Source organism: Anabrus simplex, chromosome 1, assembly GCF_040414725.1.
Source record: "Anabrus simplex isolate iqAnaSimp1 chromosome 1, ASM4041472v1, whole genome shotgun sequence".
Lineage (NCBI taxonomy): Eukaryota > Metazoa > Arthropoda > Insecta > Orthoptera > Tettigoniidae > Anabrus > Anabrus simplex.
The window spans coordinates 1408372487-1408399821 of record NC_090265.1 but is presented as its reverse complement, the minus strand read 5'-3'; the positions used below and the strand labels follow the sequence as shown (position 1 = coordinate 1408399821).

General features: G+C 40.9%; 1 protein-coding gene across 1 annotated transcript in view; it reads right to left on the bottom strand.

The window, feature by feature from the left end:
* The window catches only part of LOC136858375 (Y+L amino acid transporter 2), a 498889-nt gene that overhangs the window by 159050 nt on the left and 312504 nt on the right, over positions 1 to 27335 (bottom strand). The window contains exon 3 of the mRNA XM_067137871.2: positions 12640 to 12765. Within this exon, the coding sequence (XP_066993972.1) occupies positions 12640 to 12765 (126 nt within the window). The remainder of the gene's footprint in view (positions 1 to 12639; positions 12766 to 27335) is intronic.

Below are 27335 nucleotides of genomic sequence, written 5' to 3'. Positions count from 1 at the left end.
ATGTATGTTGTGGCATATGACACCGTCATGCAATTATGGTAAACAAAAGTTTCTAGCTAATTTTTAAGGTTGTATGACTAAGCACATTTTACTTGTTTATTTTAGGTGGCTTTAACTTTAAAAAGTTGTCTCCAGAGGAAATTAAGACTTATTTACGTCAATTAAGGAGCGAAGATGACATCCCCTTAGAATATGAAGCTGATGAATGTAGCCTTTCAGGTGATGAACTGATTTCTATTGATGAGTTGAAGCACATAGAACAATATCAGTGTAACAATAGTGAAAGTGTTGAAGCTAACAGCATAGATAGAAATGAAACGGATGATGGACCTATGATGTCACATGAATCAATCACATATTGCGTGAAGTGGTGTGAAAATGGGAAACCACAGAAAAAAATCTTCAGGGCTGCCGACAGTGGGGTTCGAACCAGCTATCTCCCAGATGCAAACTCACAGCTGTGCGTCCCTAACCGCACGGCCAATTCGCCCGGTTTTATTGAAATTAGCAGCATCTGAAGAACGATAATTTTGGAACTCGAAAAGAAGGATTTTCAGCAGCAGATGTAGAAGAAGAAGAAGAAGAAGAATTTAAATGAAAACAAATTTAATTTTACTTTATTATTTACTGTAGGTAAATATTATCATGATTGTTGAACTGTTTTATGTGGAATAAAATACACGTTTCCTACGTAAGTCTTCTTTTATACATAACCCCTTATTGCATGGAGGTGTCATATGACGCCACATCTGTATTTACAGAAGTTAGGGATCGAAAAATTCAAAATTAATATTTTTGTGTTCCAAAAGGCTAAACGTAGCCAAAAACTAAAAAGGGAATTTTAATTATATTTTAAAATAATTCGTGCATGAAGAGGTTAAAAGATCTCTGATAACACAAGGGCGTTACTCGACGAAATTAATTGATTCTCAGCAACAGGTCGCCCAAGACAGTTCTTGTTTCCCTACCATCTGGCTGAGTAAAACATCGACACTGACACACAGGCTGCATAAATTATGTCAAATCGAAATATCTGCACACGGTTTCTGGGGCCATATTATTATTATTATTATTATTATTATTATTATTATTATTATTATGGACGACTACTTTATTTAAAGTCTGCTTACTTACAATCAGAAAGGATTAATATTCATGGGAATGAAAGAGCATATGCAATCCACCTTACATGATAATTCCTGTTATTTGCTGCTATACAGTGAAGTTACATTATTTGACCAGGTACTAGAAATGTTACGTAGATTATCATCACTACGTATTTACTCTATGTATCATCTGATTCAATAATTCAGACAAACCCAGTCTTTACCTTTAGAAAGAGGACTGTGTACAGATTATACACAAGACAGAATGTCCTAAATCTCAAATCCACTCGCGTGGGCTAATGGAGTTAATTTGAGTCGTTTCACTAACCTTTGACCTTTTGCTGTACAATACTCGGCGTGGGCGCCTACCATCTCGGCAACCCTTGTAACGCATGGGCGTGGTGGGTAGTGCATTCAACAGGCGAGCAGTAACTGGTGTTGTAATATCAGCACTAGAGATGACTAGCACGAGATAAATAATAATAATAATAATAATAATAATAATAATAATAATAATAATAATAATAATAATAATAATTTTTCACCTCCCTTCAAATTTATAAGTGATACCGGTGTTCCGGACTTTTATTCCGCATAAGACTTTTATTCGACTCGAGGTTGCTGCATTTAAAGCATATCCGTTCAAATTTTCTCCCGAATTTTTTAAATGTGCCATATTGGACCTATTAAGTTTGAAGAAAACTTACGATGCTGCAAAAAAAATTCATGTGTCCAAACATCCATGTTCGATAGTTATCTTGTACTAATGTGTATCTGTAACGATTTAAAGTCTTGAAACAACACATCATAATAACAAACAAGGAAGTCCTATGTAACTGTTGAAATAGTGATCAAGGTCTCGAATTTGTTCTTGTAAACAATGTTTGAATATTAGTATAATAAATAATGAGCAATCTCGTAATTTTATGTGACTGTAGAAATCATGATCATACACACGGGACCTCCACGTGTTTTACGTGAAATTTGAATCACAAAGACGTACTTCCCATGTCAAAAATCCCGTGCGCATTGGCAGATATTGGAGATGTCTGTGACGATGTCATCGGCTTTCCAGTCAGTTGACATTTTTACTTCCTGAATATATAGCCGGGCTGAGTGGCTCAGACGGTTAAGGCGCTGGCCTTCTAACCCCAACTTGGCAGGTTCGATCCTGGCTCAGTCCGGTGGTATTTGAAGGTGCTCAAATACGACAGCCTCGTGTCGGTAGATTTACTGGCACGTAAAAGAACTCCTGTGGGACTAAATTCCGGCACCTCGGCGTCTCCGAAGACCGCAAAAGTAGTTAGTGGGACGTAAAGCAAATAACATTATTATTACTTCCTGAATAACCCATTTTAAAAATGATTGTTTTTCTCAGAATCTCCAACCTCTGATTCTTTCTTAGTAAATTGACATTACAATATGTGAAATGTTGTTTTCGGATCTTACGCGTAAGGTAACTACCACTTTCCGGTACAACATTTTAAGCAATCAAATACTTAGTGAGGAATGTAGATTTCTGTATTAACATTATATTATATTACCTTTCTTCTGTTCAATAATAATAATAATAATAATAATAATAATAATAATAATAATAATAATAATAATAATAATCGTATGGCCTCAGCTACCGTGTGCAGCCATTTTAATTTAACATCATCTGGCTGTGTGCTCGTCAATTTCGACGTTCCGTTTTACTCTAGGCACACTAGATGGCAGACCGAGTAAACAGAAACGCTGTTAGGCGTCTATGGCTGAGATTTTAATGAATTTGGTCGGGTAAACGCCAAATGTGTCACCAGAACATACGACGTGGAGTGACGAATGGACTTTTTTTTTCGCCCTTCAAAAATCCGACTACCTCTGCCGGGTTTGAACCCGCTATCTTAGGATACAGAAGCCTACACTCTACCACTGATCCACAGTGGCAGCTGCTTCTGTTCAATTTAACAGCGATGTAATATTACCATTAATATCACTAATTAATAACTGTTAAAATGACCGAAGCAGTTAGGCAGAAATAGCACTAAAAGTAATTGAGACACGAAGATAGCTAATGTAATGTCGGTTATGTATTTAATTTCCCTTACTTCCTAACAGTCTTAAAACAAAACTAGGATTTTTCGCTGAAGAGCTTCTTTAACGATGATATGCGTGATCTTTTATTAATGTATTCTTAAGTTGTTTTATTTAAGGCAGCTGGGACGGCTTGGACGACAAACTTGAAACTTTTAAGTTACCATGAGGCAAGGCGAAGTTGATGATGTGGACATTCTAATACTTGTTACATTGACCAGCTGAAGACCAGAATTAATGGTTTAATCCTGTTGGACATCTTCCTGTGCCTACTGTACCTTGAGTGTGACTTCTCCAGAATCTATCGTACTTTGCCTATGTAAATGGTGTTATAGTGAGGATATGAGTGCAAAGTGCCGTCAATGCAAGCTTTTCACCAAGGAGGCCGCTGTTTGAACCCAGGACTTTTAAAATGAAAAACTTCCTCCCAGTGTTTAGAATACAACGCAAAACTGCAGACCCCGAAACTATGACCACAATTTCAACAGTTACATATGACTTCCCTGTTTATTATTATGATGTGTTGTTTCAAGATAGTACATCATTACGGATACACACGTTAGTACAATATAACAATCGAACTTGGTTGGATGTTTGAACACGAGTAGCGAAACGTTTTCTGCAGCATCACAAGTTAAACATAGGCCATTGCGAACTGATAAGCTATTATTTTAAGTAATTAGCTGCAGTGTATGAATCGTAAGGTTGTTGCCGGGCTGAGTGGCTCAGACGGTTAAGGCGCTGGCCTTCTAACCCCAACTTGGCAGGTTCGATCCTGGCTCAGTCCGGTGGTATTTGAAGGTGCTCAAATACGGCAGCCCCGTGTCGGTAGATTTACTGGCACGTAAAAGAACTCCTGCGGGACTAAATTCCGGCACCTCGGCGTCTCCGAAGACCTTAAAAAGTAGTTAGTGGGACGTAAAGCAAATAACATTATTATTATTAATCGTAAGGTTGTTTATTAGGTACGTCTCTGTGATTCAAATTTCACGTAAAATGGAGGTCCTGTGTGTATGCTCATGATTTCTACAGTCACATAAAACTACAAGCTCGCTGAACTTACAATGTAAAGCAGTGTATGTCTAATTAAAATATACCCAATAATGCATTATTGTATTTATATTCAAACACTGTTTACACGAACCAATTCGTTTTAATTCTGGATAAGTTTCAATGTCCGCCTCTGTGGTGTAGTGGTTAGTGTGATTAGCTGCCACCCCCGAGGCCCGGGTTCGATTCCTGGCTCTGCCACGAAATTTGAAAAGTGGTACGAGGGCTGGAACGGGGTCCACTCAGCCTCGGGAGATCAACTGAGTAGAGGTGGGTTCGATTCTCACCTCAGCCATCCTGGAAGTGGTTTTCTGTGGTTTCCCACTTCTCCTCCTGGCAAATGCCGGGATGGTACCTAACTTAAGGTGGCCGTTTCCTTCCTTCTTCCTTTTCTATCCCTTCCAATCTTCCCATCCCCCCGCAAGGCCCCTATTCAGCATAGCAGGTGAGGCAGCCTGGGCGAGGTACTGGTCATCCTCCCCCGTTGTATCCCCCGACCAGAGTCTGAAGCACCAGGACACTGCCCTTGAGGCGGTACAGGTGGGATCCCTCGCTGAGTCCGAGGTTAAAAACAACCCTGGAGAGTAAGCAGATTAAGAAAGAAAGAAAGAAAGAAAGAAAGAAAGAATAGGTTTCAACAAACACACTGTGAGGTCATGCAGTGAGCCGGGGAGTTCCTTGACTTCGGTGGCGCGCCGTATTGATTGGGTGGCGCCTCGTTACTGTTGAATGAATGTAGTAGTAGTAGCAGTAGTAGTACAGCAGACCGCGATAATCTGGCACTCGATAGACCGGCAGACCCGATAGTCCGGTACGCATCACAGATAGATTTTCTCCGGATTTTTCCCGTTCAGCTCACATCTCATGGGCTGACGCTTTGCAAGCCTTAATCATATATATGAAATTCGCAGAGAAGAGCGAACGATAAGACGTTGCTGAAATTTGAATCTCCACATTATAAAAAAAAATTGTGAAGGAGAAGGTCAAACCAAGAAATAATTAAACATTCCTACAATGTTTCAGAGGACTCAGAAGAAAATTAAAGCTATACCATCAGTGGTAGATACCAGTCCATGTTTGACGCCCTCGATATCATCATACATCTATGCTAGGCATATAGACAGTGATTCAGATTGAACTATACCAAATTCTTGGTGTTTAACAATGTTTATTTGATTAAAATTAACTTTGTCTTGGCTTTGCAAGGCCATGGTGCTCTTTTATTTCATAATAGGTCAGCAAAAATGATTTGTATTTGTACCATGACCCTATCCCTAAATTTAGAAATGTTAGATCGGATTAAATACAATGGCCGTCGGTGGCATCAACAGAGTAAATAAGCATGCAAGGTCATAGAAATCCAGATTAGCAGGATAGCACAATACATAGAATCATTGGTGATTGTTAAGACGGGACAACAGTAAAAAAAAACGAACTACTACTTTTTCGGCAATCCAAGTGTTCACACATAACTCAGCCTAGATAATAAAAGTATATCACAATACTGCAGAAAGAAGAGGTAATACGCACCTGGAAACGAATTGAGAAGTGGAATTTGCCAACATAGCGATATCCAGCAGCAGAGAAGAAGTAAGAAGACTCTTTCCGACGAAAAATACAACTGGGAGACGAGTAGAGCATTTTACGCCTACGCAATCTCCGCACGGAGACGCAGAAGAGCATAATTAAAGATCAACTACAAAGTAGCCCTTGGAAAGGAAATGAATCTACACCGTCGTTAGTCAATTATGAAACTAGTCGAGAAGATAATCATATAAAATCAATTAGAGGCTAGATTAAATTATACAGGGCTAATATTTATTATCAATTGAAAGATTGTTATAGAGAATATTTCTTTAAGATGTATTGTCTGATCCAACTCATCTACTGTATTTTCATGAACGAGCCAAGAGTCATGGAGAAGCTCTAACTGCATGGGGGAAATGGATTACACGGAGTCACCCGACCTAACCTAGGTTCAGCCTGGGGCCCAGATGAACAACAGCCGATCCGCTGCCAGTCGCAAGATTCGCTGGCAGTAAAGATGCAGTCTAGCCCATCCCAACACCGCTGAGGAAATGAGATAAGTTTCTTGTTATTTTAAGATATTTATGTAGTTTAGTAGAGTTAATTGTGTTTCTTTTGAAAGTATGCAATAATCGATGTGCCTGTTGTGATCAAGGACAAATAATCAGTGAAGATGTTTGGCCTTCGTTTTTAAGGGAAAGCACGAACATTATGAATTTCGAAGTAATTCAATAGGCACTCAGGTATTCCTTGTCTGAATGTTCTGCGCAGTGGTCTTGGGTTCAGAGTGCCCTTGGTTTGATTCCCGTGCGGCCCTACGATTTTAACAACGTTTGGTTAATCCGTCAAGCTCGAAGACTGGATGTTTGTGTGTGTAATACACATCTTCACTTGCTGTACACACAACGTATCACAAAAACACGCAATAGTGAATACATCACTCGTTATAGCGTTCGCATTAGGAAACGCATCCGGCGTAAAACTAGTCTTGGTCCATACATAGTGCCGACCCCAGTACACAAATCGTTCATCTGGCATAGATTTTGAGTCGGATTTTCAGTTAAGGACACATATGCCCAGTTATCAACGAGGACAGTGATGAGGATTAAAAAGTACAGCTCCTTTTCTTTTGTGTTGTCTGTGGACGATAATCGGTTTCGTTTACGGTATTGTACAGCGACCTATTGTATATAATTGTCATCTGTACGAAAACACAATAACTGTGTACTTTTGACATCGATGTGCGAATTAAAAGCTTTGTTACTGCTTCCAAATAGTACATTTATATACGGTACTCCGTAGACGAACACAGGGTACGCTGAAACTGTAGGATAGGCAACCGGTCCTACTGTTTTTGTTTTCACTGTGACGCACCCGACGGAGAGGGTTACGACTGATTTATGTACTAGGGTTTATGAGCTATCAACCTGATACAAAGAATATTAGTCATTATTTGTTCTTGCACGCAGCCTCCGTGGTTCAGGCGGCAGCAGGCCGGCCTCTCACCGCTAGGTTCCGTGGTTCAAATCCCAGTCACTCCATGTGAGATTTTTGCTGGACAAAGCGGAGGCGGGACAGGTTTTCCTCCGGGTACTCCGGTTTTCCCTGTCATATTTCATTCCAGAAACACTCTCCAATATCATTTCATCTGTCAGCCATTAATAATTGCCCCAGAGGAGTGCGACAGGCTTCGGCAGCCGGCACAATTCCTATCCTCGCGGCTAGATGGGTGCTTCATTCATTCCATTCCTGACCCGGTCGAATGACTGTTTACAGGCTGTGGATTTTCATTTTCATTCTTACAAAAATTGTTACATTACGAACAAGAAAAATTCCATGAACATTGTCACATTTAGTTTTAAAGGTTGCACGCATTATAGGAAGCTTGTATTGATGTCCCATTTGACTGATAATTTTTGGAATTTTTCTACCTCGAGTTTCGCAGAGATGCACTTAAATCCTACCCACATGTTCAAATTGGTACCTCCTCTTAGGGTACCGGCAGTCGTTTGCAAATTGGCATGAATGTTTCTCTGCTAAAGAGCTAACGCCTGCTATTCATTCAAACGACTTGCCCGGATTTGACTCAAAGGTTGTTTTCTTCATCTTATCCTGCTACAGCCTTTCCCCATTTTAGAAGTAAGTTACTACGACACAACTCTATCTCCTGCTCTGTTTGTCTCTACACGAGGTCGGGACTCCATATCCAAACAAAAACTACCGGCAGTAGTTTATTATTAATCTAATAGCCTTCTGTACAAGAACCAGTTTGATTATCGTAAACGTAAATAAACTGCTGAAGCTATAGAATTCCTCTTGCAACATGTAATTAAGCTTTAAAAACAAGAAAGTTGCCCAGGTCATTCTGCGTAATCTCAACAAAGCCTTTTATTGTGCCTCTCATTCACTTTAAACTTCAAAATTTAACTACTGTGGTGTTAAGAATGAACAGATGAACATTCTAGTTTCTTAACTTGGTAATCGAAATCAGGCGGTTAAAGTGGATGGATTTCGATCAACTGAACTTCCTATTCAATATGTTCTACAAGCCTCTGTCTTAGGTCCTTTTCTAATTCTTGTGCAAATAAATGACTTACCTTATAACATAGTGCTTAATATCTGTTCAGTTTCATATGCAGACAGATTATACCACATTCCTAAATGAGGCTAAAATAGTCAAAGATCTCAATGTGCTATGTAACCAAACATTGAACATGGCAGATGAATGATTCTCTGCCAACTTGGTCTCGGTAAATGATAAAAAGACTGTCACTTACATTTCATTTAAATGAAATCAATTAAGTCATGATAATCAACCCGTAACATTATTAGGAATACATTTAGATCAAAATTTGAAATGGATTGCTCACGTAGATTGTATTTCAAGTAAACTATTAAGAGTAGCGAGAGCCATCAGAGAGAAATTTCCTAGTCAATATTTTATAAATATCTACTTTGCATTCTTTTGCAGTCTTCTTCAGTACAAATTTCTACTGTGCGGAAACTTCAGCCGGATTTCCAAAATTTTACTTCTGCAGAAAAGGGCATTATGCATTGCAACAAAATCGCCTGTGACGACCCACTGAGGGCCTCTTTTTATTAAGCTCTCTCTCACGACTTGTGTAAACGCATATGTTTATAATGCACTTATTTAAGTACGCGCAAAAACAGATAAAATAAAATCAAGTTCAAAAGTGATGTTCATAAATATAATACCAGGTCAGCCAACCAAGTCGATGTACCTCGTTAAGGCTTATAGAAGACGAGGTTCAAACCATTTCATTACTCCGTTAAAGCTGTTTAATAAAGAGCCATCAGATCTGAAATATATTCAGAAATAAGCTTAAGAAGTAGTTACTCATGCACAGCTTTTAGTGCAGGAATCATAATTAATTGTTATGTTCTGAAATGGCATGTTATTCTTAGTCTGTGCATGAATATTATGGTTTTATTTTTCGACAATGTATATAGCATACTGTATGACAATTCCTTTTTTCATTCTATTCTATCTCGTTAGGATATTCCATCCAGCGTTAATCTTGTAGGTTTTACGCGATTCTTCATATCGTGATCAAAGCTGTGGTTCCTCCAGTTTTACGTGGAATCTGAATCACAGCGGTATGAGGGCATTTCAAAAATCAAACATGGAATAGCCACGAATAGAACCGCAGTCTCTTCCGTCAGAAGCCAGTGATTGTACAACTCGACTATCACAACGAATTTTTATGTAAATACATATTTTTAATTTTGTAATTTCGTAATAAATAAATTGACACTTCTTTCTTTATTCCAATTCCAACAACAGAAATCCTTTCTGTAAGCTACCCAAACATGATACTCCTTACTTGTATACTACATGGTTTAAGCAGATTATGTGAGCAGGTACGTTGTATATTTAACATCCTGAAATAGAGAAATTAATTCCAAACGGCAAAGAAGTGTTTGTGAAAACTCCAACAAGAAACGATTTGTTCAAAGTAAAACATTCGTATCATGCTCTTTTGCTAGACACACAGTTACTCGTTGTGGGACATGTTTAAAACTAGAAGTATGTTATGCAAACAATTTTTTAAAATTTTAAGTCTGTGATAGATGAACTAATTAAGGACGACGCTTCATCGTTGAGTTTATTCAGAACTTAGTTAAGGACAGTTAGTTTTAAAAATGAATTATCTTACATATCTGCATATTTGAGTCTTTTGTGTCACTCCATAAATACATTAGAACCACCAACCAGCTTGTTCATTGAGACAGTCAATGCGGTGCATGGCATTGAGGAGAAGAAATTACTTAAAGCCTAGTTCTTGGATTTAATGGAATGTGTAAAGTTGCCTAGTTCTGGAAGGGCAGAAATGTTAGTGAAATTAGAATGTTAAGTGACGTTCCTTTGACAAAATACCCAAGATTATCTTCTTATGATGCTCAATGGTCCTTCTCGAGGTATCATACGTTTTTCTGATATAATAATGTTATTGACTTTACGTCCCATTAATTACTCTTAGGGTTTTCTGAGACGCCGAGGTGCCGGAACTTTGTCCCGCAGGGATTCTTTAATGTGCCAGTAAATCTACCGACACGAGGCTGACGTATTTGAGCACCTTCAAATACCCCCGGACGGAGACGGGTTCGAACCGGCCAAGTTGGACTCAGAAGATCAGCGCTCTACCGTCCGAGTTACTCAGCTCGGCTTGTTCTCAGACAACCGACACCGGTTTCTTACAGCAAACTTGCACAAAGTCGTCACTGTTGACTCTAACAGCTTGCCATTTTAACTCGCCATAGGCTTAACATGTTTGGTGAGTGATTTTCTATAATGCACAACATGTTGTAGTATTGAAATAACAAATGTACCGTATACAATTTTTGTACATGACAATCAACATGCAAGTTTTTTAGCACATAAAATTCCGTTCCCTATATATGACAATTGTACGTGATGAGATAATGAGACGGGACGCTTTTGAGAATACCATATCCATATTCCTAGATACTGTTTAACGTTTTTTTTTACTGTACATATTTGATTATGTCTTATGCCTACAACTGCTCTAATTTTCTCAATCTATGAAGTGTGTACATGACGTGGGATGTGATGAGAACCAACCATCCGGAACTCATCACGCCATAAGTGGTGCCAATGTTGTGACAGTTCAATCAGCAGACTGATTAACGAGCCGTGAACCTCTTCATCACCACCAACCCACACCATTTTCAGAAATAGAGATGAAAGACTCCAGCTCTCTCAGAGTCAAGTTACTACTAGTAAAGTGGGTCACCCTCTGACCGTCAGATAGCTTCACAATTGCAATCTGTCTTAATCACGTAGGCTCAGGTCCAAGTAAAAATCCCTGACCTGGCCAGGTGAGAGGCAGGCATGCTACCGCTAGATCGCGGTGCCGCCCGTCTATACATCGACACGTTGTTTTTTATTTAGTCTTTTGACCCATTGACAAATGCAGCCCACCTGCTCGGTAGGGAAGATAAGGTGGTTGTATACAATTATTTCTAATCACTTGATTGCATACGAAAAGTCTGGATTCAATTCCAAACCTTCCCGCAGTGTTCATATAGAGTGAGTGATTTCATAAAGTTCTTTTTCCGTCAGATGGAGGCGTTAAGCCTTCAGCAGAACCTTTTGTCTTATTCGACAGGAGTAATCTACGTGCCGACCCTGGTTTTCACCCTCTCCCTACCTCATTATCACCATCATCTCACATCCAGATGCGCAGGGCAAATAGAAAAACCTCTGCCCTTTGGCGCTTCCAGCACTAAAAGCCATAATCTAAATAAATAAATTGGTAAATGTTTTGGTATATCTTTGTGACGCAGGAAGTATGCAGATACTTCATACTCGACTTTGTCCATAAAACCAACAGCATTGTGACCGTTTTCTTTGAAGTCACGCGAGTGGTATACAGTATAACAACTATACAACTGCAAAATAAATATCGCTATTGCCAGTGTACTTGTTAGAGTTCACATATTTCGGGGAAATATGTATTTTGGGACCGCTTGGCTGAATGGTTAGCTTCGTGGCCCTCAGATCAGGGGTCCCGGCTTCGATTCTCAACTGCGCCAGGGACTTAAACCGTGTCTGGTTAATTCCTCTATCTCGAGGGCTATGTGTCTGTGTCGTCTCTTCACACTTAACCACCACCACCGCCACAGAAACACGCAGTAGCCAATACATCCCTCCATGCAGAGTTGGTGTCAGGAAGGGCAACCGGCCGTAAAATTCCGCCGTCTACATTGCGTTACACAGTTCGTTCTCACTACCCCAGCAGGATGTGGGCTAAGAAGAAAAAGACATTTCTTTATAACACAAATTAATATAAGCGGTTTGGTCTTGACATTAGTTTACTTTAGTTTACGTATATCTTGGATTTTTGGTATCATATTTCATGCTGAAGATTTTTGTGCTGTTACTTTTTATTTTGCAAAAAAGTCATTCCATCGTTTTCAAAATTAGAAAACGTTTTACCGAGCTTGATAGCTGCAGTCGCTTAAGTGCGGCCAGTATCCAGTATTCGGGAGATAGTAGGTTCGAACCCCACTGTTGGCTGCCCTGAAGATTGTTTTCCGTGGTTTCCCATTTTCACATCAGGCAAATGCTGAGGCTGTACCTTAATTAAGGCCACGGCCGCTTCCTTCCCATTCCTAGACATTTCCTATCCCATCGTCGCCATAAGACCTATCTGTGTCGGTGCGACGTAAAGCAACTAGCAAAAAAAAAAAAAAGTTTTATGAAATTTAAAAAAATATCGCCATAAAAATCTGTAATAATAATAATAATAATAATGCTTCTTATTATTATTATTATTATTATTATTATTATTATTATTCCCACAGTGGCAATACTACAGTAAGAGCTACTCACCTTTGAAGAGTTGAACTATTCCAGTGGCGATGATTATGAAGAGTGCCAGCAGCTTGGCGTACGTGAATATGTCCTGAACACGAGTCGCCCATTTCACATCCCAGCAGTTCACGAACGTCAACACCACTGAAATACAAGAAGAATTGCCCTCAGTAAACAACCTACATTCCTTCAACACTTTAATAATAATAATAATAATAATAATAATAATAATAATAATAATAATAATGATAATAACATTTACTTTACGTCACATTAACTACTTTTACGGTTCTCGGAGACACCGATATGCCGGAATTTAGTCCCGCAGGAGTTATTTTACATGCCAGTAAATCTACCAACACGAGGCTGGCGTAGAGCACCTTGAAGCTTCAAGTACCACCGGACTGAGTCAGGATCGAACCTGCCAAGTTGAGATCAGAAGACCAGCGCCTCAACCGTGTGAGCCACTCAGCCCAGCACGTTGAGCTTTATATGCACATCAAGCGAAACACAGTATGAATTAATGAATTGAGTCTGTAACTAATATAATTCAGGAGACAATGAAAGCAGAGTTAGATTCTTGTGATTCCATTGATATTCAAGCGAAGGAGACCTTAAATATCTCAAATAGATCTGAAGTCTGTGTAATATTCTGGTTCTGCTCAAAACAGAATCCCACAGAAAGATTCCGATTGATAAGACTGCACCGGAATTATCAGAATTAATTATCGATATTCTGCGAAAGTGAGGAGTAATTGATAAAATCGTATGTCAAACATATGACCTGTGCTCCACAATGGCAGGAAGGGGGGTGTTCAGCATTACTTACTATGATGGATCATAAAATGAGACGTCCTATCTAAAAGCTATGGTAGGCCTACTACATATTATAACCATTTTGACGGAAACAATTCTAAAATATCAGTCTACAGACATTGGAAACTTAGTGTAACGAAATCATGAGCTTACTTTAGGACCTACAGCTCCTGAAATAAAGATCTGATCCGAATGTCTGAAGTATCGTATGGTGGAAAATGTGACATGAGAGAAAATACGACACTTGGTCGGCGTCAGTTAATAATGAAGTGACGATTTTGAGGAATACGATTTGAATTGTGATAAATGCTCTGCAATAAAAAGACATACGAGGGCTGTGAAGGTATCCAAAGTTTGACACCTTACATTCGCATAGTAAAATGGCTTGAATCCCAGAAGAATTACACGGTAATGAAGGAGCCCAAATTTTGAAATGGAAATTTCCTTGGAAGTTAACTGTCAAAATATCAATTTTGACCCCTTGAGTGGGATACCGTTAGAAAGTCACCTTCAATCCCGAGACGATGGTATCACATCAGCTGCCTTACGAGCTTTAGCGTCAAAATTATGCAGGGGTCAAAAATGTGAGAATTTCTCAATTTGCTCCGTATCGACTTCCGAATGTAAATTCTGACCCATGATGTGTGTAGCAATACTAATAATAATAATAATAATAATAATCGTATGGCCTCAGCTACCGTGTGCAGACATTTCAATTTGACGCCATCTGGCTGTCTGCTCGTCAATTTCGACGTTCCGTTTTACTCTAGTCCCCCACTAGATGGCAGACCGAGTAAACCGGAACTCTCTTGGGCGTCTATGGCTGAGATTTAATTAATTTTGTCGGGTAAACACCAAATGTGTCACCAGAGATCTTTTACATGCCGACATCGTACGACATGGAGTGTCGAATGGACTTTTTCCCGCCCTTCAAAAATCCGACTACCTCTGCCGGGTTTGAACCCGCTATCTTGGGATCCGGAGGCCGACACTCTACCACTGATCCACAGAGGCAGCTTGTAGCAATACTTAGAGAACCTTACGCCCCAAATAACAGTAGGCCTACCACTGTTGAAGATTTGGGACAATTACAGCTGAAGTTACATGATGTACAAAATTACAAAAATGACCAAATATTCTGATACATCACTGTGTTATATATCACTAGGAAGAGGTATTCAGATAGGATTGAACCACCCATCAATAATCAATAAAAAACATAGGGGGATTAAAAATACAATTATAACTCCTCTCAGACTCCGACTTCAAAATTTAGAACCGCATGGAATCATAAGCTCACCGGACGAAAAATGAGTCACCCTAGTGAGCACGCAAAGATGGATCGTTAAGCCTGTACAGATGGCGCAGCGAACGAGTCCCGTGCTCAACCGCAGGCGCACTGCCTCTACGTGAGCGTAAGACAGTAGCATCTGTGAGACATAGGTGTTTCAAGCGGACAACGTACGTCAACATGGCTAGATGTACGGACGTGACAGAGTGGCAGAAAGGGGCCAATCGTGTTTAGCCGTGCCCACGGTCATACGGTGCGTGAAGTAGCTGGATTTGTTGGTGTTCACAGCGGGTTGTTCTACGTGTCTTACTACACGTGGCCAAGAAACACGATGTCAGAAGTGTGGTCGGAAGAAGATTGAGTGAGAGGGACCGGAGACGCTTTTCACGGCTTGTGAATCAAAGTCGCTTCCAAACCCGACAGAAATGGCTGTAATCAGTAAATGAAATGGCGTATGGCTTTTAGTGCCGGGAGTGTCCGGGGACAAGTTCGGCTCGCCAGATGCAGGTCTTTCGATTTGACTCCCGTAGGCGACCTGCGCGACGTGATGAGGATAAAATTATGAAGACGACACATACACCCAGCCCCCGTGTCAGTGAACTTGTGGTTAAAATTCCCGACCCCACCGGGAATCGAACCCGACTCCTGTGGCCAAAGGCCAGCACGCTACCCATTTAGCCATGGAGCAATCTGTAACCTGTTAGCGAGAGAACATTGCGATGGGAACTGCATGCATTGAACATTTGGAGTCGGTCACCTCTCAAGAGGCCATTGTTCACACAGGTACATTAAGCTGCTCATCTTCAATGGGCTAGAAAGCAACGAACGTGAACAGTAGCTGACTGGCGGAACGTAATGTGCTCTGACGAATCACGGTGTTTTTTAACCTGTATTCCAATGACGTACGTCATCGAGTGCATCGAAGGCCAAATGAAGCATTTCATCCTGGATGTATGCGGACGGTCGTACAGTACTATAAATAATTGTCAACCCTTGGCATGCCTTATCCATGTAGGGTGTAGCGTCTGTAATAAATAGATACACTTTATCATACCAAATGTCATCAGGTGATAGAAGCACCGCAGCATTGAAAGTTTCAGCTAGTGTATGACTGTTAGTTTTCTCAAGTTGAACCATCGTCAGTAAAAATGATAGTGCATTGTAACACACAGAATGGCTACGTAACGGATAGTAGCGATAGTCTATTGTAATCCATATTTAGTTGTCGCCAATTTCACCACTACCGCCTCAGATTAAAATGTTGCTAAGTAGTGTATACGCAGTAGTGACTTGTCAGCGAGAGGATGTATGAGCATTCCTCTAACGTTTCTCGTAGTACAGGATGATGCAGTTTGTTAAGTTCAAGCCGGCGGTGAGTCAGTGATGTTTTGGGGGTGTTTTTCGTATCATAGATTAGACCCGCTCACTCAGGTGACTTCTAACATGAACCACCATAATTATTTAAACATTCTGGATGATCAGGAGTTGTCTTTCAGTCAACATCTACATGATGAATATGCTACTGATACCCCAAATTTTCAAGATGGCACCAACGAAGTTCATCGGACTGGACGCATATGTGACTGGTTTTTTGAACACTCCCCCACCGTATTACATTTTTTTTGTTGCTAGTTGCTTTACGTCGCACCGACACAGATAGGTCTTACGGCGACGATGGGACAGGGAAGGGCTAGGAGTGGGAAGGAAGCGGCCGTGGCCTTAATTAAGATACAGCCCCAGCAATATTACATTCCTATCGGCCGGCAAAATCACCTGACCTGAACCTCACTGAAAGTATGTGGGACATGTCAGAACAGCAGGTAAAACGCCGAAATCAGCATCCCCGCAATTTGGTGGAATTGTGCGATCAAATCATCAGCCAGTGGCTTAACCTACATGCGATGTACCTGCACAACCTTGTGGACTCACTTCCTAACAGAACCCAGGCGGTTATCAAGTCCAGAAGCGAAGTTACACGGTATTGAATGATGCTTGTAATGATTTCTCAAGGGATGACCATTTTTTTTTTTTTTTTGTCTGGTGAGCTTACGATGTATATAAGCGCTCGCGCCAAATGGTGCGGAATGATACGAAGTGGTACGGTTCGAACATGCTCGGGCTAATTAGCAATCTGTGTCACTAGGCACGCAAACAGATAAGTTGGTACAAAATAAATAGTACATACTACATAACAACTGTAAAGATAAAATCAGTATCCTACTTATAACTAAAATTGTGTCACTGACTATCTACAGTAATGTGTCTTGTTTACCGAGTGACTGGCCAAGCGGTTTGGATCACGTAGCTGACAGCTTGCATTCGGAAGATAGTGGGTCGAACCGCACTGTCGGCAGACCTGAAGATGGTTTACAGTGGTTTCCCATTTTCACACCAAACAATTGTTGAGACTTTACCTTAATTAAAGCTTGGGTCACTTCCTTCCCAGTCCAATCCCTTTCCTACAACATTGTCACCATAAGATCTGTCTGCGTAGATGTGACGTGAAACAAATAGCAGAGAAAATATGCCTCTCATTTCACCCGGTCAAACTTGCGTCGTGTGAGATTGTCATGAAAACCCAACGGAACAGTTCCCCATCCCTCCCCACCCTTACATAATTTGATCGAGATCAGTTCAGTAATTCATGCGCCAAAATATTAATTTTCAAAAAAGACATGTGCTTGTCATCTAATATTAACACTACACATGTGACATAATTACTTCAGTAAACTTAAGAATATTTTCCTGTGTCAGCTCGTGATACCATGTTTCGCTGCGATCAGAAATGCACGCCACTTGCTACAGCAATTAATTTCTAGAATCTACCGCAGCATTTGTGAACATTACACGAAATATTTACGCACATCTGTACCAAGCAAGCCTGACAATTTAAGTTGTTATGAATATTAATACTGTACTGCAAGCCAAGGACCTATACCTTTATGTAGAATTCCATCTAGTGGCGGAGTGTGTTAGTCGAACAGATTCGAACTCGCCAAGTGTTTCCGGCATTTCTTTTTCTTGAATTCTACGGTTCCATTCTCTTATTTCCTTTTCCAAAATGTATTTAAAAAGCATTGAACTCCAGTTTTGATTTCGAACGGTTCTTAGATTTCTCCACTCTCTCCTTTTTCGGACTTTGTTTCTGTTAACGTTTCTTTCTAATTATTGCCAAGGTCTTCTTGAAAATGAAAATCCACAGCCTGTTTCCAGTCATTAGACCGGGTGAGGGATGGAACGAATGAAGCCCCCATCTAGCGGCGAGGATAGGAATTATGCCGGCTGCCGAAGTCTGTCGCACTCCTCTGGGGCAATGATCAATGACTGACAGATGAAATGAAATTATATTGGAGAGTATTGCTGGAATAAAAGATTACAGGGAAAACCGTGTTACCCGGAGAAAATCCTGACCCACCTCCAATTTGTCCAGCACAAATCTCACATGGATTGACCGGATTTGAACCACGGAACCCAAGGGTGAGAGGCCACTGCCGCCTGAGCTACGGAGGCTCCGCCAAGGTCTTCTTATTTGTACCATATTATTCAAGAGTATTCAAGAGTGTATCTCTGTCCACGGAGTTACAAGAATTTTTGGATTCTACAAAGATTATGATAAGATTTTAGCTTCTAAAACAGCAGAATCTGGCGATTTTAGATTCAAATTGTGTTCTACGCAGGACCTGCTCTTTCTAAATCTACTCGCTCTTCTGAACGACTATGAAGAGACTTGAATAGGATTTTGTAAGTAACAGCCACTTAAGACATTCCTCTAGAGTTGTTAGCATCTGCCTTATTGCCTTTTTTTGTGTGTGTAATGGATGCATGAGAACGCATTTCCATTCTTCTGGAATGTTCTCAGTTTCTCAATTTTTTACTATAAGTTTATGAAGTTTTTCAATCAAATCATCACTAGTATATTTCTATATTTCCGCGACAATTCAATCTTCTCCGGAAGTCTTATTATTTTAGATTTATTTTATTGCATTCTTCAATCCAGTTTTGTCTGATAGTTTTGAATTTGGAAAAAGAATTCGGGTCCTATTTTGTCAAAGCTTATCACTGGTTTTTAACAACTGAGGAGCTTCCTGAATACTCTGCTAACAGTCCACAGTTTCCTTTATTAAAAGTTAAATAGCAAGTTCTCCGTTTCCTTTTTCTTTTCTTTTTTGTTCACAAACCTGACAGTTGATACTTTGTTAACTTATGTTTGAAGGATTTATAAGAAATTTCTTGTGTTGCTTTTCTGGAAATGTTCTTAAATGTCACTTAAAAGAGATTTTTCATAATTTCCCTTAGCGAATCTCAAACGTTTGGCCGATTGTTTTTATGGTTTTTGAAGTCCAAATAATCACCTTCTTCTACTGTAGAGTACCATCATTTCCATGCTCGCAATCTTTGCTCTAATGCATCCTCAATTTATTTATTCTGCCATTCGTGTTTTCTTTTTTCAATGGAAGTGTTTCTTTGACTGCTTCTACTACTTCGACCCTGAAAATGTACTAACCACTAGTTTCTAAATTGTTTAAATTGTTCTTAAATTATTATTTTATTTTTTCGTAATTGCACTAAGTTAGTATTAGTTATTTTATTCCTAATGTTCCAAACTTTGCTTGGGGAATACACTTTACACTAATTGCCGTCAAATAGTGACTTGTTTCAATATTTGCCCCTTCTTCACATTGACATTCAATCTTTAATGTTTATTCTTGAGATTGCAACATGATCAAATTGATACCTTCTTAAATTTGGATTTGGTGATCTCTATGCGTTTTGCTTTCTTGAGAGCTTTTTGAAAAATGCAGACATTAGTCTCAAGTGCGTTGGTTCTTTTTCGGGCCGGATAGTTTTTGACTATTTTACGAATAGCTTTCTCTTTTCCTACTTGACCCTTAAAATCTCCTGGTAATATTTTAATATTTTAATTTAGGATTTTGGATATTTCATTCTCCATTGTTACCCAAAAATGTTAATCTGGGTTTCTCTATTGCCTTCGTTTATAGAAGCGTGACCATCAACCACCGTGTAATTTTTGTTCCCACGTCGCACTGTTAAATAGGACAGTCTTTCTGTGGTGGAGAGTAAACGTTCGTCACAGAGTCCATGGTTTATTATTATTATTATTATTATTATTATTATTATTATTATTATTGTTATTATGATTATTATTATTATTATTATTATTATTATTATTATTAAGTAACGAAGTGTTAGGCGAGTTCAGTTCCGGAACAGCCTGGAATCTGAAAAAATCCTGTGATGGTCTCACTCAGTGTATTTAATTACACTGGGCTAGAGTGTGTCTTTGCAAACTATTTATTTAGAAATCTGAACCTCGTGTTGTGTACAGCAGTGGAGAGACCACTTTTACACCATGTCATTTTCATGTCATCAACGACTCACTTTCTACTGCAGATTTGTTCAAGATCTGTCTCCCAAAATACTGTAAAATCAATTCTGCCACTCCCCATTGCCAATCACTCAACGACTTGTTGCAGGGCTTAATTTCGCAGTACAGTCAGCCTAAAAAAATACAAGTATATGATAGATAGATTTCAAGACACATCAAAGCTACAAATATTACAAACTTCATTCTTCAATATCTAAGTTAAGTGCAGTAAAGGTCTGGTTTTTCTCAGTAGCCAAATACGCATGCACTGTAACCGGAACTATTAATGATAAAAGAATGACTGAAGAAAACTCCTGGATATCATTAAACGAACTAATCGCCTAGTCGAGGCGATGGAGACGCTCTTGGTTTAATCGTAGAAGGTGGTTTCAATACCGTGTTAGATATTCCAGAAATTCACTCACGCAACAACCACTTCTGAGAGGTGAGAGCGACATGATTCCGGTTTCAGAGTTGACAGTAGATAGGAAAATGCATGCCTTGATGAGATCTTAGAAGGCTAGCCATATGATGCTTCGGTTAACTACCAGACCCTCGACTTGTCGTGTATGGTGTTCCCAGAATCTGTCATGGCCTGAGGAATGGCACTACAATCAATCAATCAATCAATCAATCAATACTGATCTGCATTTAGGGCAGTCGCCCAGGTGGCAGATTCCCTATCTGTTGCTTTCCTAGCCTTTTCCGAAATGATTTCAAAGAAATTGGAAATTTATTGAACATCTCCCTTGGTAAGTTATTCCAATCCCTAACTCCCCTTCCTATAAATGAATATTTGCTCCAGTTTGTCCTCTTGAATTCCAACTTTATCTTCATATTGTGATCTTACCTACTTTTATAGACGCCATTCAAACCTATTCGTCTACTAATGTCATTCCACGCCACCTCTCCGCTGACAGGTCTGGTGTCTGATGGTGTCTGATAACGCACACGTGTTTGCCAAGAGTGCATTTTCTCAAGACATAAGCAAGAGCTATCACGTTGCGACGGTGTCCCCAACGATTACTGTCTGTGTTTCTACCGGGAATCTATAGAATCTATAGAACTCAGGGCTATTAAACATCGAAATATGTTTGTGACGGTACTCCATCTTCATGGCCAAGCAGGTTCGTAGACAGAGACACACCTCGTTTCATAATAAGAGGCCAGGCCTTCATACAGTTTGTGTATCAAATGCAATATCTTACCATTGTAGTGTTTCACTATGTTTTATAAATACAATTCTATGGGGTCCGCTGTCTGTAATTTACTTTATTTTTCCTTATCTTATAAGTAAAATTCTAGAAGGTCCACGGTCTGCAATTTAATGTATTTGCCTTATTTTGATATATTTATCTGTTTTACGTCAACTCAAGACCGTATCAGTGGTTTTTAGCTTTCGTGTCTGTCTGTACTCGTATGTTCGTTTGTTTCACCATCACGGGGAAACGGCCTGATAGATCCCGACCAAACTTTGTATTTAGAGTCAACTCATTCAAGAACAGGTTTCGATAAGCATATCATATAAAAATCACTGAACAGACTGAGGGTTTATAGAAAGACCAGAAGAGACTTTTAAGTTTTCTCTTATACTATTGATTATATCTTGACCAAACTTCGTATTTAGAGTATACTCATACAGGAGCAGGTTTCTATATGCATATCATTTAAAAATCACTGAACAGACCGAGGGTATATAGGAAGACGAGAAGATAACTTTTTTTTCATTTTTCCCTTACGCTATTGATTATATCTCGACCAAACTTCATGTTTAGAATCTACTCATCCAGGAGCAGGCTTCGATATGCATATCATTCAAAAATCACTGAACAGACTGGGGTTTTATAGAAATAAAAATAGTTTTCAATTTTTTTTTACGCTATTGATTATATCTCGACCAAACTTTATATTTAGAATCGAATAGTCCAGAAGCAGGATTTGATATAGTTTATAGGAAGACTGATTATACAAGACCAGAAGAGTTATTTTTCAATGTTCTCTTACACTATTAAAGGTAAGGGTGTATTCTTCCCGAAGACAGGTCCGACCTCCGCAGAGGTGTGCCTGAGCCGAAGTTTATGTACGGTAGGGTGCCCGGTTCGTTTCCGCTCCTCCATTCCCTTACCCCCCACCAACAGCGCGTGGCAACCCATCCAAATCTTGACCACGCCCAATGTTGCTTAACTTCAGAGATCTCAGGGGATCTGGTGTTTCAACACGGCTACGGCCGCTGACCTTACACTTTTGATTGTATGTAAAATCTGTACACTGTATGCGAAACGCCCCTTCATTTTAAATAATTTTTCTTATATACATAATTTCGCTTACTCCTCAAATAACGGAGAAAAGTACTATTTTCTACGGGCTTCATGCTCTGCAGCCAGTGCCCCACAGTTACTTGAAAGATCCAAAACAGGAGAAAATCATAGGATGCACAATATTTATTTCTGCTTTGAAAAATAACCCCACGTAATATAACTGAACACCGAGGAAAAATGAGGTAGAACTTTTCCTTTTGGTGACTCTGTCTATCCGTTTGTATATACCTAAAAGGGGAAATTTTCTATTTACTTGGAATCTATTCACTCGGGATAATGTTACTTACTTACTTAATCTGTTTACCCTCCAGGTTTAGTTTTTCCCTCGGACTCAGCGAGGGATCCCATCTCTACCGCCTCAAGGGAAGTGTCCTAGAGCTACAGACTCTGGGTCGGGGGATACAACTGGGGAGGATGACCAGTACCTCACCCAGGCGGCCTCACCTGCTATGTTGAACAGGGGCCTTGCGGGGGGATGGGGAAATTGGAAGGGATGGACAAGGAAGAAGGAAGAAGGCGGCCATGGCCTTAAGTTAGGTACCATCCCGGCATTTGCCTGGAGGAGAAGTGGGAAACCACGGAAAACCACTTCCAGGATGGCTGAGGTGAGAATCGAACCCACTTCTACTCAGTTGACCTCCCGAGACTGAGTGGACCCCATTCCAGCCCTCGTGGCATATTTCAAATTTCGTGGCAGAGCCGGGAATCGAACCCGGGCCTCCGGGGATGGCAGCTAATCACACTAACCACTACACCCCAGAGGCGGACGGGATAGTGATATCAGGTGCAAATGATGTTAAGGCAATTACACGGAGTTGGTATTTATAGGAAGATTAGGCCTACTCTCAGATATTTTCGTTAACATTAGGTCTATACTGTATATAACAAACGTTTAAGAATGTGTTATTTCCGTTCACTTATGCCATGTACGCATTTATCGTACGACGGATAATAACGCAGATGATTACGAAACATGTAATCAAGTGCAAATTCCCGTGCGAAGAACTTTTTTTTTTTTTTTTTTTGCTATTTGCTTTACGTCGCACCGACACAGATAGGTCTTATGGCGACGACGGGACAGGAAAGGCCTGGGAATGGGAAGGAAGCAGCCGTGGCCTTAATTAAGGTACAGCCCCAGCATTTGCCTGGTATGAAAATGGGAAACCGCGGAAAACCATCTTCAGGGCTGCCGACAGTGGGGTTCGAACCCACTATCTCCCGGATGCGAGCTCACAGCTGCGCGCCCCTAACCGCACGGCCAACTCGCCCGATGTGCGAAGAACAACTACAAATGGTGGTTAATGTATATATTTAAAAGAGCCAGTCCGGTGGTGTAGGACAGCACGCCTGCCTTTTAACCTGGAAGCCGCGGGCTCGATTTTCGGCCAGATCAGGGATTTTAACCTCAGCCTGAGGTTTGGTTCGAGGTCCACTCAGCCTGCGTGAATACAATTGAGGAGCTATCTGCCAGTGAGATCGTAGCCCTTGTCTAGAAAGTCAAGACTAATGGCCGAGAGGATTTCGCGCTGACCACGCGTCACCTCATCTATAGGTCTTAGGGCTGAGCTGCGGTCGCTTGGTAAGCAAGACGCCCTTCGGAGCCGATAGTGCCAGGGGATTTATTTATTTTGTTATGTATAAAGGAGGGAGTGCCTAGCCGAGTGGGAAAGGCGTGACCAGTTCACCTGACAGGACGAGAGTTAGGAAAAAGGAAAACGTGGAAAGAATTCTTCCATTTCTAGTGAGACGTACGCATCTGGACTACACTTAAAAACATTCACGAAGACTCTGACTGGTAATGATATAAAATCAAATACGATGAAAGTTTCAGCTGTAATCAATGCTTAGCGTACCAATGCTTATAGCGGTAATTATATAGACTTTATGAACCTAGATACACAGTGTGATTCAGCAGCCCTTTCCAATATCGTTTCCTGCTGCCCAACTCACGTGCACATGGTTATAGGGGTGCTGTTCCTCTGCAGGCGTACTGTGTGGTACTAATGTTCAGTGAGCACATGATTCTGAAGCCTAGCAAAATGTTATATCATCCGTTTGCAAACTATGAAGACTTGAAATAATGTAGCAACGTCCTTTTACCATGTAACTATGCTAATGTGTCGTGCCTCGTAATCAGGCGTAACGAAGAGGGGAATCAATGCATAAAACTACGTAACAGTGCAGTAATGAATCTCAAACACCGAACCGGATTGCGTATGTACTCTGTTCTCGCAGTACTACCAGCATGTTTCAAGCAGAGTAGAGTAGCGGATGTGGTTAAGCGTTCGCCTAGCAATCGACTGAAGGTGCCAACGGTGGTTTTCATCCTTCAAATGTTTTTGCATCGGTATGATGATTGAATACGTAAACACAGGTTTGCCACATTCAAAAAGTAGAATGTCGCTGTTATTCATCTTGTGCCCTGCGCATACTCCGCTGGTTAGGGCCTCTGCTGTCATTCGGCATGTTTTCCACAGAGGAATACATTGACATGCTCCTCACTTCTGGGAAGCAAGACAAATCGCGTGCGAGGCACTACGTCTGTACCAGAAACGGTATCCCGACGAGCGAATCCAGCTGCTACAACATTCCGCCATGTTGAAAGACGCCTCAGGACAACATGCGTGATTTCCAACCAGCCACCAGTCCGCGATCGTCCCGTTACGTCGGGTGAAACAGAAGAGGTCATTCTGGAGGAAATCGTAATAATCCACACATCAGTACAAGGGCGACTGCACGACAGGAGAACACCAGCCAGCCGTCCGTCTGGCGAATATTGCATGAACATAAATTTCACCCATACCGTCGTGAGCTACACCAAGAGCTTCATGGGCGGGATTTCGAAACTCTAATGGAGTTCTGTCGGTGGCTATTAGGCAGGCTGGACAATGATGCAGCATTCGCATTGCATATCTTGTCGAAAGAATCGCGCTTCAACAATAATGGGGACGTCAATCGCCACAACATGCACTATTGGAGTCCGGTAAATCCTCACTGGGTGCGATAGGCGGCCCATCAAGTACGATGGGGAGTGAATGTTTGGTGTGGAATCTTGGGGGATCGCCTGATTAGACCTTATTTCTTTGAGGGCCATTCGACGGGCCCACGCTACTGCACTCTCTGCTTCAGGAACTCCCACTGCTGCTGGAGGATGTGCCCTTGCACGATCGTTTGACGATGTGGTTGCAACAGGACATTCGACTCTGCCCGTTCGTAACCATCTGAACGAGGAACTGCCAGGAAAATGGATAGGACGAGGAAGCCCTGTTTCTTGGATTGCCAGATCACTGGATTTAACGCCGTTAGACTTCTTCTTGTGGGCATATGTAAAGAACGTCGTTTACACTCAAACTTCGGAAAACTCCGACCAACTCCGGCAAGCTCATCACGGACGCTTGCCGTGCAATTACACCTAGAATGCTTCAGCGCGCAAGACGAACTATTCGACACCGGGCCCGGACGTGCATAAACCAAAACGGTCATCACATCGAGCATTTACTGCGACAAAACATTGTCAGGGCAGTTGTGTTCGTATTATTTCCGGTCTGTATGTGTCCGGCCTGCTAACTAATCGGCCCTTCTTAGGGTCACAAACACATTCATTCACACACTATTTACATGAAAGCGGGTACTGAACTTACACTGCATGCGGTACATATTAAACAAATATTTCAAAAATTCGCAATCCTCGCCCCGGACTACAACCTCCCAACTGACATGCATGCCCGCTCCACCACGCCTTTACCAACTACACTACGGTCGCGTACGGCACACTGTGCAGTTTATAGCAAGTATTAGGTTTACTGCGGTCACAAATGTCAATGTAGTGTTTCGCGCGGCGTGTCAGGTTCATATGATCAAGAAGGCACACGCCTGTCTTCCAGTGTTTAATACGAGTATAACGTTACGGCGTCCTATCATGGTGAGGCGGTAAATACTAAGATATCCGGTTGTGCTGTCTGAGTATACCGGCAGGGCAGATGTTTTCAGGACGGAATTAATGTAGTAGGTTGCATAAACTACATTGGAAGGGCTGGCTGAATCACGCTGCGTAGTGGTAAAACAGTGCATACAACAGGAAACTCAGCTATAAGTAATTATTATTCAACTGATACGAATAAAACCACATTTCTTAACTCTAAATTATTTTAGGATCACCCAATAAATAAATAAATAAATGAATACACAATTCTCTTTTCAATCATGAATGACCACACTGACTAATAATTGTTTTTTATTTACACGTCTCCGTTCTTTACACACAGCAGGGAGTCCAGGCTCGTTGGGATTACCTGCGAGGGCTATAATCCTACTCACAGGCTCACCTTACTTTCACGTCTTCCAGTCCAGTTACCCCACACGGCAGCCATGTGTAGACAGTCAGATTTGAATACAGGGCTACTCACCACGGAACACACGATGACTGTTCCATAGCTTGACATCAGAGACAATCCAGTAATTCACATAGTCAAACACAAATGAAAAACTTAACAACAACAGCTCAACAGCGTTTAACGGCAGGACAATACTCCTCACAACAACGACCACTAACACTGTTCCAATTACACTCACGACAACTGCTCCAGTCGCCGAATCCTGCTCCAGTCGCCGAATCCTGCTCCAGTCGCCGAATCCACAACGCAGGCACATACACAGTACACAGTCTTTCGTTCTTCTTCTTCTTGCGTTACGGCCTCTGTAGGACCACGGACAGCTCCTTCATGGATTGCATTTTCTTCTTCTCCTCCCAGAACCTCTTCATCCTTTCTCTTCTTCTCTCCCGCTCTTCTTCCGAGATATTCAGTATCCTCTTCTCTTGTCTACTCCACTGGTGACTCTCAATCCTTTTCCTGTATTCATCCCTATCATTGATCTCTGGCATATTAGTCGGTATGTACTTGCT